Below are 12,467 nucleotides of genomic sequence, written 5' to 3' on the forward strand. Positions count from 1 at the left end.
GTTGTCACGTACCCATCCCATGATTTCTTCATCCTTTGTTATGGAAGCAACTAGATTATGAGCGGGTTCAAGCGTTAATTTAAACTTTTTTTACAAAAAAAAAATTCGAGGGCAGCCCCCTGCCACTAAATGTTCGGACATAAAGAAATTTTTCTGGGTCCGCCACTGCACCAACCCACCATAAAATTGGATGAGTTCATTTTTCTAACCCATATTTTTTGGCGGGTCAACCCACCCAGTCCCGTTTTTAGCGGGTTGGTGGCGGGGCAGGACGGGTTAACCCAAATTATCACCCCTAGATCACACCCTCTTAAACCAGGGTTAATTGTAGTTAGTATTTTGGTTTATTTATAAATTTTATAAACAATTAACTGAAAAAAAACCTACCCAATAATAAGTGTCACCAAGAAATAAGCTTTGTGGAATAATTATTAACTAAAAGATATAAAACAAGTTTCTTGTAAAAACTGTACTCATATGCTTGGCTCCAGTACCAACCAACGTGCCACATTTTTTGAAGCTATATTTTCATATGTCATGTTGTAAGAATTATTGATCGAAATGTCACACTTCAAAGTGTTGTTGACCTACTATCAACGGGCCCGGTTCTATCATGTGAAAAAACATGGTGAGTAGGGGTATAAATAATTAGGTAGCTTATCAGGGCTACAGCCTAACTTATGTGTCAAGCTTGACCTAACATATTATATTCAATAAATTAAAACATATTCAAGTCTTAAAAAATTTATTTATAAAATAGGTCACAAAGCATGATCTATGAGTCGACTCGTATAATATTATTTATTTTTATTTAAATAAAATAAATAATTATTTAAATAATGTAATTAATAAAATATATTATTTTATTTATTTGCTTTAATTTTTTATATATATTGAAGGCCTTATAGATTTAATCATTTAAGGGCTTTAAGTCTTCCAAATAATATGAGATTTTTCAGTTTCCAACAGACACAAAAGTATAGTGGGGTTCATCATATTTTTTTTTAAATAGAAATATAAATAACAATGTTTTTGAGTCACATGACAAAAGAATCGATTTTTACTGTAACAGGAGAAGCTATTTTTCCTAAATTTATATAGGTTAATACTTAATAGGCTTAAGCTAGTCTTTTTGATTTTTAAATATAGATCATACTACATATATAAATATTTTATATAAATTTGACCTATTTAAACCAAAATTAAAGATGACCAACTAATTTACACTTGGGATTTGTCCCGCTACCACACCCATTGTCCATTGAGAAGTTGCCAAATTATGTCACATGGTAGAATTGATGATGTAGTCTGTTCTAGAATTCGCTTCTTCGTTTATCCTATAATCTCATCCCACATAAATTATAATAAATTGATAATAATATTGAGTTCGTTTTTTCTTCGGTTACTGCAGATAAGTTATCTACAGTAAACTCAATACGACGTCGTTTTGGGGCAGAAATTATAGTATTTTTGTAATTTTAATTTATTTCAGAGTTATAATAGTCTTTATATTTATAATTTTTAAGATTTTAATACCAAAACGACGTCGTTTTGGGAATAAATGCAGGTAAGTTATCTGCATTAACTGCAGAAATATTTTTTCCAATAATATTTTGTCATTAAATTTAAAATTGACATTAAATTAATTTAGTTAAATAATAATCAACAGTAAATAATCATTATTTGTATAGTGGTTTCTTTGAAATTCCTGCAAATTCAAAAATATTGAATTTATTTCAATAATAATAATTTGGTAATTGATTTCCAATAAAAATATTCACATGAGAACAATTATTTTGAAAACTTGGTGTTATTATTTTTTATTAAATTAAAAATTGACACTGAGTTCTTTAAGCCAAATATTAATAAATTATATGAACAATTCTTTTTTATCCAATGATCTTTTGAAATTCGCAATTTCAAAAAGCCAGATTTATGGTCAATAATATTAATTTGATAATTGATTTTCATTTTTATTTCTTAATTTTCCCAAAAAAATATAACTTACAATAATTATTTTGATAATTTGACCAAATTAAAAATATTATTTTTATATTAAATTAAAAAGTGATATTAAATATATTTTATAAAAAATATTTAACACCTTAAATAATGCTAATTCGTGTGATGAAATCTTTTGGAATTCTTCTAAATTTAAAAGGCATAAAATTTATTGTTACTAATAATAATTCAACATTATTTCATATTCATCCAAAGAAATTCAATCCCTGTAGAGTATTTTCGTTTCGGTAAATTCAATCCCACGTTGCATTATGCCACTTGAAATTTTGAGAAATAATTTGAAAAGCATAGGATATTAATTGTTGTACTGTGAATTGTAAAGAATATATTATAAATTTTCTAATTCTATAATGTAAATAATCTCCCCTTCTGAGTTTTGACTATATCAGTTAGTTACTTAATTAATATGCATTAAGTTGATCTGAATACTATTTTCTAAAAAATAAAATGAACTAAATTTCACCGTTATTATAACACATAAAACAAAAAATACAACCATACTCAACTATGCGGAAAAAATCAGGCTCGGTATTTTAAGTATTTACAATACTTAAAGCTTGCAATTTCTCATGTTATATGAAAAGGGGTGAGATTCACTTTAAAATAAAAAACGAAAAATATAAAAGTGATTGATACGAATATCAAAATGAAAATGATAGGAGATGAGACTTCTCATGTTACATGAAAAGTTTTTTTCCCTACTTAAAAACTAAGAAATGACAATATGGTGATAAATTGATAGTTGATTGCGATTTAGAAATTCTTAAAAAATCAGGGCCTTATAATTAATGAATAATTTTTTTAAAACTTTTATATGTATCTTTTCAATAATGAATTAGAATTAAATAACATGCATAACTATTATTAAAAATATCGTAAAAGTAAATGAAGATTGTTTTAATTATTTAAAAAAGTATACAGCTATACAAAATTAATAAATAGTATTACACATACATCTTCAATCTATATGCGTGGTATACTCAATCATGAATCCATTTTCCTAATTTCCATAACAATTATGTAAAATGGTATTTCAATTAAATGAAACAAAGTCTTAATTAATATATATTTTTTTTAGTACTTCAGTCTTAATTAATATTTGTCAATAGATGAATGGTAAATTGGAGGGAGGAAAAAAATTCATTGGTGAAAACAAGGAGTAAAACTTTGATACTACCAAGGTACTCCCTTTTTTCACATTTAATAAAATTTTTATTATTTTTGAATTTTTTTTCTGTCACATTATTATTTTTTCTTTCAAAACAAGAACTCTTTGAGCCAATAGGGCTAGGCCAGTGGATAAATGGGTGAATAGTGAGTAACAAATACTGTGTTCGATTTTAAATATATTAAAAAAATAAAACAACAAGAACCCTTTTTCCATAATAAAAATGGATCATATGGGATTAAAATTGTAAATAAAAATTAATAAAGGAAAAGGAAAAAATAAATCCTCGTGCCATTACTTATTAGTTTTAATTTTTAATTTTTGGTACAATAGTTATTAATTTTAATTGATTGTAATGGATTGCGTGTTTTGTCAGTGGCGTCAACGGTCTTACCGACAGCTTTTATATTCTCTGTTTGCTTTTTCAGACCCAAATATGGATTTATCTGCATTTTTTTTATATCATCATCATATATGAAAGCTAATTGATTCGAGCACCCATTTTATTATTAAAGCTTCCACTTCCATCAGTTTCTCTATCAAATTGTATTGCACAAAATCTGGCTAAAGTAAATAGAGTTGCATGTTCCATGCTCGTTGTTATTTGGGGTTCACAATACAAACGCCAATTATGAAAACTGAAAACCATAGAAATGCATGAATCGTCTCTCACCCATGCATGTTGAGCTTTCTTTTTTTATTTCTAATTAAAATTATTCTACTCTTTACGTATTCTGATAATTTTAAACTATAAACATTTTAAGGGAAAGATCTAAACTTACTTATTGATATGTCTTAACTCTTACAAAACAAATGATTTCATACTAGTAGTATGACCCGTATGATGCACGGAGAAAAAAATTGATCGATTTGTCAAAAAAATAAAATCAAGAAGCGATTGTGTAACATTATACTTTAAAAAGTATGTTTATTAGAGTGCGCCGAAGCCATTTATCCTTTCACAATGAAAAATTAATTATTTTTTGGTAAATAAAAAATCAATTATTTAGATGTAATTGATTTTCATAAAAATATCAATCATCTTCAAATAAAAATACTATATCATCACAATTAATTTGATAAAATCCATATCATTAATTTAAAATTTGTATTGGAAAATATAGGTTTCAAAGTATGATATTTGCCTATTAGTCATTTATATCGTGTTTCATAAATAGGATTGAGGTTCGCTTTTTTTGCAGTTACTGCAGATAAGTTATCTGCAGTAAGCCGAATACGACGTCGTTTTGGGACGAAAATCATGGTATTTTTGTAATTTTAATTTATTTCAAGGTTATAATAGTCTTTATATTTATAATTTTTTAAGATTTCAATACCAAAACGACGTCGTTTAGGAAAAATTGCAGCAGAAACATTTTTCCCATAAGATTGTTAGAGAAAGTATAAATAATTAATGTAGCCTCATTCACATGCTTAAGTTTTTGGGTTGAAATGATTTTTTACATGATATTAGAGCTTATATAATTAAGTGATCACGAATTTGATCCTCACCACCTATCATTTAATTAATAAATTAAATATTATGAAATTTATTAGCACAAATAAGTGTATTTGTGTATTGTTTATCTTTCAAGTACAATAAATTTTATGTGAGAAGACATATTAAAGAATAATATAACCTCATTTATAAACTTAAATTTTTGAATTGAAATAGGTTTTTACAATGATAGAATTGATTAATTAATTTTTCAGGTCATAGAGAAAAGTGAATTTTTTTGTTATTGGGTACTAAAGGGACGTTTGGTAGAGGAGAAAATTTTTTTATCCGCGAATCTCAATTTTTAGAAATATAATTTTTATATTCAATTTACGATAATATCCGAAAATTAAAAATTTAAAAAAAAATAGTTTTCCAAAAATCCTGCCAAACGCCGCATAAGAAAAAAATGAATAAACAAATTTCATATTTTCTGCTAAATAAGAAGGAAGAACCTCGTGAATAAAATCGGATACTGTGCAAGAAAACCTGGAAAGTGAAGCGTTTTTCGTGACAGGTTTATATAATAATATATATCAAAACGTAAAGGTGCTCGTATCATATCACAAATCTTTTGGAATATTATAGAAACAAAAAATTATTAATTGGGACTCTAATTTATGTAAGTTCGGAAACGTGAGAGAGGGGCGCGAACTTTTTATTTTACTCAGATAAAAATTTAAACAAAAAGCCAATAATTTATGGCTTTAACAGAAGAGCACCAGTTTGACTGCATTTTTTTAATATCAGAAAGTTTCGTTTCCAAGAATTCCCGAAACTCTCTTATAATTACTACTTTTTATTATTTTAATCAAAGACAGCTGCAAAAATCTTCAATTACTATAATGCCCTTATGGAAGTGATCCCCCCTCCTGTGGTTAGTAACATGAATTTAGTAAACTTTGAAAAAAAAAATTAGTGTAGTTTAAGAAATTAAGTGCCTGATTGATTATGTTCTATTTTTTTTCTTTAAACAATTTTGTAGAAGAATTAATAACATATGTGTTATATATATATATATATATATATATATTTTGTTTTCAAAGTTAAAAAAAAAACACAAAACAAAATAACTCAAACATATTTTTAAATTTTATTTTAAAAATTTTAAAACAGTTATAATTTTTAGAATTATTTTTATAAAACAGGCCTTATCAAATATTTTTTTATTTTAAAAATTAAAAAACTTTAAAAATAGAATTTAGACATGCCCTTAAATTCAAAGTTTGATATTTCAACTTTGGTGAGAGAGATATGAGTTTTTAGAATGAGTGCAAATACTACTTATTAGCACAACAAATATAAATATATATATATATATATATATATATATATATATATATATATATATATATTTTGTTGATACAACACAACAAATATTTTGAGTTAATAATTAATGCGTACATTTTTAAATACATTATCTCAAGTGTCATAGAGTCACATTTCGATTTCTTTTTTTCTTTTTGTCTAACTTGAATTTTTCAAAAGCTGGCAAAATCTTTATAATTAATCGCACCAAATCAAGTATAACACTTTAGTCCGATTTCAATCACTTTAACTTTCCAATAAATCAAAACTTATAGTAAGATCGCAACTTTTATTTTTTTTATTAATTAAGAGTATATTAACCGAAACATTACTTTCGAATTTTAATCATTCTTATTTTTTATTTGATAGTCGTTCACTTACGAATGAGTAAATATTTCATTAACTCACATTAAACTCCTTTTTTTGGTATAATAACGCTTAAAAATAAGAGCATAAAAAAAAAACAAAACAAGGGAAGAAAATCACGTTGGGCCATTAGGGGGGATAATTTGGGCATAGGACAATAGTGTATGGTGATTATCCTCGAGGATTACAAGAGACCCTTAACATATATTTAATATTTAAACTTTGCTTTATGCAAATATCAAAATAAAATAAAATAATATAAAATATCAGTTTCCAATCCCAGCCTCATTATCCTCCGTTAATGCAAATGCATAGAGAAAAGAGAGAGAGTATCCATAATTCCTGCCCTTCAAAGATTAAAAAGAGAGAAAAAGGCTACACCCTCTCTACTCCTTCTACTTCTGGCGCCATTGTTTCAAAACTTAACCATTCACTTTTCTCCCCTTTCAAACTTCCATTTCTGGAAATACAAGAACAAAAGCACCCTTCTTTTCCTTTTCCAATTTCATCTTTTTCTTCTTCTTCTTCATCTTTGAAACATACACACCACCCTTCATGGAAGAAACTGTGACCAGTGCTGTTCCTGCAGGGTCATCATATACACCACCCACACAACAAGTTGTTATCACCTCAGTGCCTCAGGTTATGAACATGAACGTGGGGATTACTGCAGGGACAGCAACTGTTCCTGCTGTCTCAACAACTGCAATAACACCAACAACAACAACACCTGCAACGGGGTTTGATTTGTTTGGTAAAAAGAAGAGAGGGAGGCCAAGAAAATATGACTCAGAAGGGAACCTAACATTAACATACCAAAAGAAGAGTGCAACAACTCCAACAACTCCAACGAGTTTCACTTTGTCACCAACTTCCCCTTCTGAGTTTTCCAACAAAAGGGGTCGTGGCAGACCATCTGGGTCTGGTAACTGGCAACTCCTTGCTTCTTTTGGTGAGTGGTTCATTTTTTTTTTCAGGTGTTTATGTTGTGCTGACATCACTAGGTGTACTGTTTGGTTACTATGTGGACTTACCCACCAAACAAAAATCTTGTACTTGTAGTTGATGATGTTGGGTTTGAGAAATTTTCCTTTTTGTATTCATGGGGTTGGGATCGAGATTTAAGCTAAATTCTAATTGGAAAAAGATTTTTTATTTCTTATTTTTTTGGCATTTCTTAAACGGTAGCTTGATACAAATTATATGTTTTTTCTTTTCAAAGTAAGTTAGGGCTCATATCTGTGAGCAAGATATGAACTTTTCTGATCGTGGCTAATAATCTAAAAGTTGGTGTATGTACATTTGTTTGAGTTTTTATGGCTAGAATTTTTTTTTTTTTTTTTTTTTTGAATTTATCTTGGGCATCTAACTTTGAATGTGAAAATTTAAGTTAAAACCTATGTATGGAATTTTCCAGTATATAGCAAATATATTGAGTATTTCTTTCTCTGTCTGTAATCTTTGAAGGTGAGGTGTTTGCAAGCACGGCTGGTGGGGATTTTACACCGCATGTGGTGACTGTTTATACTGGAGAGGTAATGCAGAAACCAGTGTACATTGTTATCCTTTCAAATTCATATAGTAGTATGCCTTTAATCTGTAATTTTTCATGAGAGATTTTACCAGATCTGTTGCATTTGGTGAGCTAGATAAAGATCTTTACTTTATTACTTTGCAGGATGTTGCTGGAAAGATCTTGTTATTTGCCCAGAAGAGTCCAAGAGGAATATGCATTCTTTCTGCCAATGGAGCTATCTCTAATGTCACCATCCGCCAACCTGGTTCTTCTGGTGGCATATTGACTTATGAGGCATGGTCTCTTAGATCCAAATGCTCCTTCAGTAATAATTTATCTAATCTATTTTTTTCTCCCTAGTGTTAATTAAATTGATTGATTCTCCATGATATTATACCTTCGGTGATTAAATCATCCCTGGAATAATCCCGTGGGGTGCCTATTTATGTCTTCTGCTAAGTATAGAATATAGATATGCCATATACAATAGCAATTGGTTCATTTATATCAGGTGATTGTTGTTTGTCTCTCCTGGGGGGTGGGATAAAATTTCTTCCCTATCTATTGGTTAGATGCTCAAAATTGGCTTATCCCATCATGGTATCAGCTCAATTGTGACATGATCCACTAGCTAGAGAAGTTATCTGTTCTAGATTGGAGGTTTGGGCCCTTATGTGGTCCACTTCCCACTCCCATAAATACATGAAAAAATGTCCATTTCAGAGAGTAGCTCCCCCCTCTCTCCAAATAACTACCTTCCATTACTGCAATGTGATTCCCCTTACAGAGGCATGCACACAATCATATATAGAAACTTTAAATAACCAATTAAACTCAAAAGGTTAAACTGCTAGGTGAGGGCCTCTTTAATGGTTTATATTATACTCTAACATACCTCCTCACAAGAGAGCCCGTTGGGCTTGAAAGGTGGATGATGCATCAGGCCTAATTTTTCTGTGCTAAGAAATTCCACAAGGGAAAGCGGGGGGCGACAAGGATCGAACCCGGGACACGAGACTTTGATATCATGTAAATAATCAATTCAACTCAAAAGCTTAAGCTGCTAGATGAGGGCTTCTTTAATGGTTTATATTATACTCTAACAGAAACCATCTTATGTCACCTCACACATTTTAGAATATTACACACTCACCTATATATACCACATTCTTACCCTTAGGGAAGGTGGTATATATATATAACACATTCCAGAAGGTGAGTTTCAGTTATGCAAGATATATAGTTTTTTAACAAAAATATTATGATGGACTAATGAATAGTTAAGGTTGAGTGGTAGCTTTTCTATAGCCTTAAGTATTACAATATATAAGAGACAACTAAAAGTTTATGGGCTTCTTCAAGTTGTGCTTTCCACGTCTTGCTATAGAGAAATGCATAAAGACATTGTTTTAGATTTAGTATACGATGATGATGTGAATCATTTATTTGATGCATTATTTATCTGCAAGCGCCCATCTCTGTATCAAAAATCTGAATATTGTTGGTTTGGTCTGAGGTAAATGTCATGTATCATTTTCTGCTGTTTTGCATTTTCTCCTGTTAGTGGTATAACTCTTTTGATATGCAGGCAGTTATGATAATTGATTTTTGAAATTCTTCAATAACTTGATCCACTATTTACTTTCAGGGTCGATTTGAGATTTTATCTTTGTCTGGATCATTCACACTCTCTGACAGTAATGGCATAAAAAGTCGAACTGGGGGATTGAGTGTCTCACTAGCTGGCCCTGACGGTAGAGTGATAGGAGGTGGTGTTGCTGGTCTTTTGACAGCTGCTGGCCCTATCCAAGTATGATATTTTCTAACTGCTTCCTAAAATATTTGCTTATAAGGATCGGTTTGGTATGGGGTGACAAATTCATGGATTAATATTCAATACAATTTTACTAATAAAACTGACCCATGATTCTTCAACCTTTTTTTACCCCATATATCATACTGACCCTGAACTGAAATTTTTGTCCTGACTGTGATTTACAACTGTTGTAGTGAGATTTTAAATTAGAACCTGCATCTCAAAATAAAGTATGTTAGTGAGAACAAATGTTTAAAACTGCATCTATGAAATATTTCGCAAAAAGTCAAGGTTTCGAGAAACAGTCTCTTTACATATATATGCAAGAGTAAGACTGCTTATAAGGATTGCTCTCGCTCCACCCTCGCTAGTCGGGGTTTAATTGAGAGTGATGTTATGGAATATTTCACAAATGATATGTTGTCCTGATACTGACACGGGACACGAGATACGACACGACACACCGACACGTTAATTCTAAAAAATGTTAAATTTCGACACGTTTTGATATTATATAATATTTTTTAATTTATGTAGTGTATATTATATTTAGTATTCAATAATTTAACAAAAAAATAAAGCTAAACTTATAACACCCATCAATTTTGCAAAGAAACATAAGATATCTCAAATGTTTATATTAAATTCAATAAAATGATAATCGTAATCTAATGAATTTAATATTTGGAACTCAAAATGCAACGCAACGTAGCTTTTGAACTTTTTTTGAGTCTTTGCAACGAATATTGGAGTGTCGAAGTGTCAGTGAGTGTCGGAAAGTTTTGGACACGACACGTCAGATTTTTTGAAGTGTCGGTGTTTCATAACAAATGATAGCATCCAAAATACTATAAACCACTCTCCATAAAACCCCAACATCTAACAAGGGTAAGGGTGAGAGAAATTCAAAACACTATGTAGTATATTAAAGAGTAAACACCCTTTTTAGTCCTTGTCAATATCTACGAAGTCCATTTTAGTCCCTGGCAATAAAAAAGGACCAAATTGGTCCCTGAAATTACAAAAAAAGGGCCATGTTAGTCCTTATATCAACTCCCAAATATGTAGAGTGGCCCTTTTCTTGTACTTTCAGGGACCAATTTGGTCCTTTTTTATTGCCAGGGACTGAAAAAAACTTCGTAGATATTGCCAGGGACTAAAAAGGGTATTTACTCTATATAAAATTAAGGCTTGTCTTGTATGTTGCATGACAAATTTTTTTGAAACTTGTACTGTTTTATGTACCATCTGAAGGGATGAAAGTCATAAGATTGATAATCTTAACGCATTTTTGGTCCTCTATATTTTTAAACAAGAGAGTTTTCAGCACTATGAAGAGTGCATCCTGCTTTTATGACCAATTCATCGACTTCTATTGGAAATTTATTTAGCAATGGTTTCAGATTGTAGTGGGAAGCTTCATGCCAAATGGTTACAAGACCCATAAAAGGAAGTACCAACGTGAACATGCAGTGGCTTCCCCTACTTCAGCTGGTCCAGATACAGTGACAGCAGCAAGACCAATCGCACAAGCTAATCTTGATGGTGAAAACATTCTGATACCTGTGTCTCAGTTACCAGATCAAAGCCAGAGAGAACCTGTCAGTGTTACAAGTGATAAACAGAACCTAGATGCTACACCTAATGCTGCTACTTGGAATGGTTCTGAAGAGTTTTCAGATCAGAGGATTTCCCCTGACATCAATATATCTTTGCCTGATGAGTAAGAAAGGTTTTGGTACTGTTTTGTCTTATGATATGGTGTTTTCACTTTTAGGTCAATAATTTAAGGACATTACATGATGTTGTAACTTTTCCTTCTGTTGTTTTCAGGTGATGCAGAGGCTGACATTGTAACTGAATGAAACTAACACCGGAACTTTGTCATGACAACTAGGTTATTTGACATGATGTACAGTTGTCAGAAATTAGAAAGGATTATTGATGCCTCATTATTTTTTGATCTTACAGTTTCTGTTGAACACTAGAGTTTTTTTTTTTTTTTTCTCTCTCTCTTTTCTTTTGTTGGGAGCTAGGTGGATAGGATGATCAAGGACATTGCAAACTATTATGTTGGGATTGTTTCAGTGAAATTACTTGTATTATTTTATTTTTCTCTTTTGCACATGTGGGACATTTCTCAGCAGAGTTTTACTTGTATTTTTTTTTTTTTTCACTTTTTGCTCATTTGTGCCACTTCTCATGAGAGTTTCACATTATCATAGATCCAAGAATTTGCTTCCAAACCAAATAACGATGAGAATTACAGCAAAGCTCCTTAAAACTGGTATTAACCATAAAAGTTACATTTATATTTGTAGGTGCTGCGTGAATGGAGATAATTTATATTCGATTTGCCTAAAGCTAATGTGTTTGCTGCTTTTCTATTTTTGGCTAAAGATCTAGCATCATAATGATTCATTCCCAAAAAAATAAAATCTGTGAATAAAACGAATGATTGATGGGTAGAAGGGGTAAGGGCAAGGATTGTCCTGTTCTTGCTGTGCTAGCTTTTTTTTTTCTTTTAAACTTTGATTGAATGTGGAAGGGATACAAAATTATAGAATATTTTACCTATTTTTTGTTTTGTTTACCTTACTTACTCATTTTTAATACTGTTGGATTAGAATCTTATTCTTTCTCTCTGTTCTTGAGATTCTGATCCAATAGGTTGAAAATGAGTAGGTAAATTAGATAAGAAAAAAAGGTAGGTAGAATATTATATTCCTTCATTAGGATTTGATATCTCAATATTTAATAATTGGTTGTATTA

The 12,467-nt window shown here is 30.3% G+C and overlaps 1 protein-coding gene across 1 annotated transcript; it reads left to right on the forward strand.

The window, feature by feature from the left end:
• Positions 1-6,917: 6,917 nt before the first annotated feature.
• LOC133311653 (AT-hook motif nuclear-localized protein 7-like) lies at positions 6,918-11,421 on the forward strand. The gene is made up of 5 exons (XM_061512730.1): positions 6,918-7,314; positions 7,830-7,897; positions 8,041-8,172; positions 9,527-9,688; positions 11,098-11,421. The coding sequence occupies exons 1-5, from the start codon at positions 6,918-6,920 to the stop codon at positions 11,419-11,421; spliced, it is 1,083 nt and encodes a 360-aa protein (XP_061368714.1).
• Positions 11,422-12,467: the final 1,046 nt, after the last annotated feature.

Source organism: Gastrolobium bilobum, unplaced genomic scaffold (assembly GCF_033153095.1).
Source record: "Gastrolobium bilobum isolate Gb01-03AN ecotype WA unplaced genomic scaffold, APGP_CSIRO_Gbil_v1 utg3765, whole genome shotgun sequence".
In the NCBI taxonomy this organism is placed as follows: Eukaryota; Viridiplantae; Streptophyta; class Magnoliopsida; order Fabales; family Fabaceae; genus Gastrolobium; species Gastrolobium bilobum.

What these genes read in the sequence shown, in the direction of transcription:
- LOC133311653 (XM_061512730.1), top strand. Translation starts at nt 6,918, where the DNA reads ATGGAAGAAACTGTGACCAGTGCTGTTCCTGCAGGGTCATCATATACA. An exon ending in GTGGCATATTGACTTATGAG is followed by an intron (nt 8,173 to 9,526) that starts GCATGGTCTCTT and finishes ATTTACTTTCAG; the next exon opens with GGTCGATTTGAGATTTTATC. An exon ending in CAGCTGCTGGCCCTATCCAA is followed by an intron (nt 9,689 to 11,097) that starts GTATGATATTTT and finishes CAATGGTTTCAG; the next exon opens with ATTGTAGTGGGAAGCTTCAT.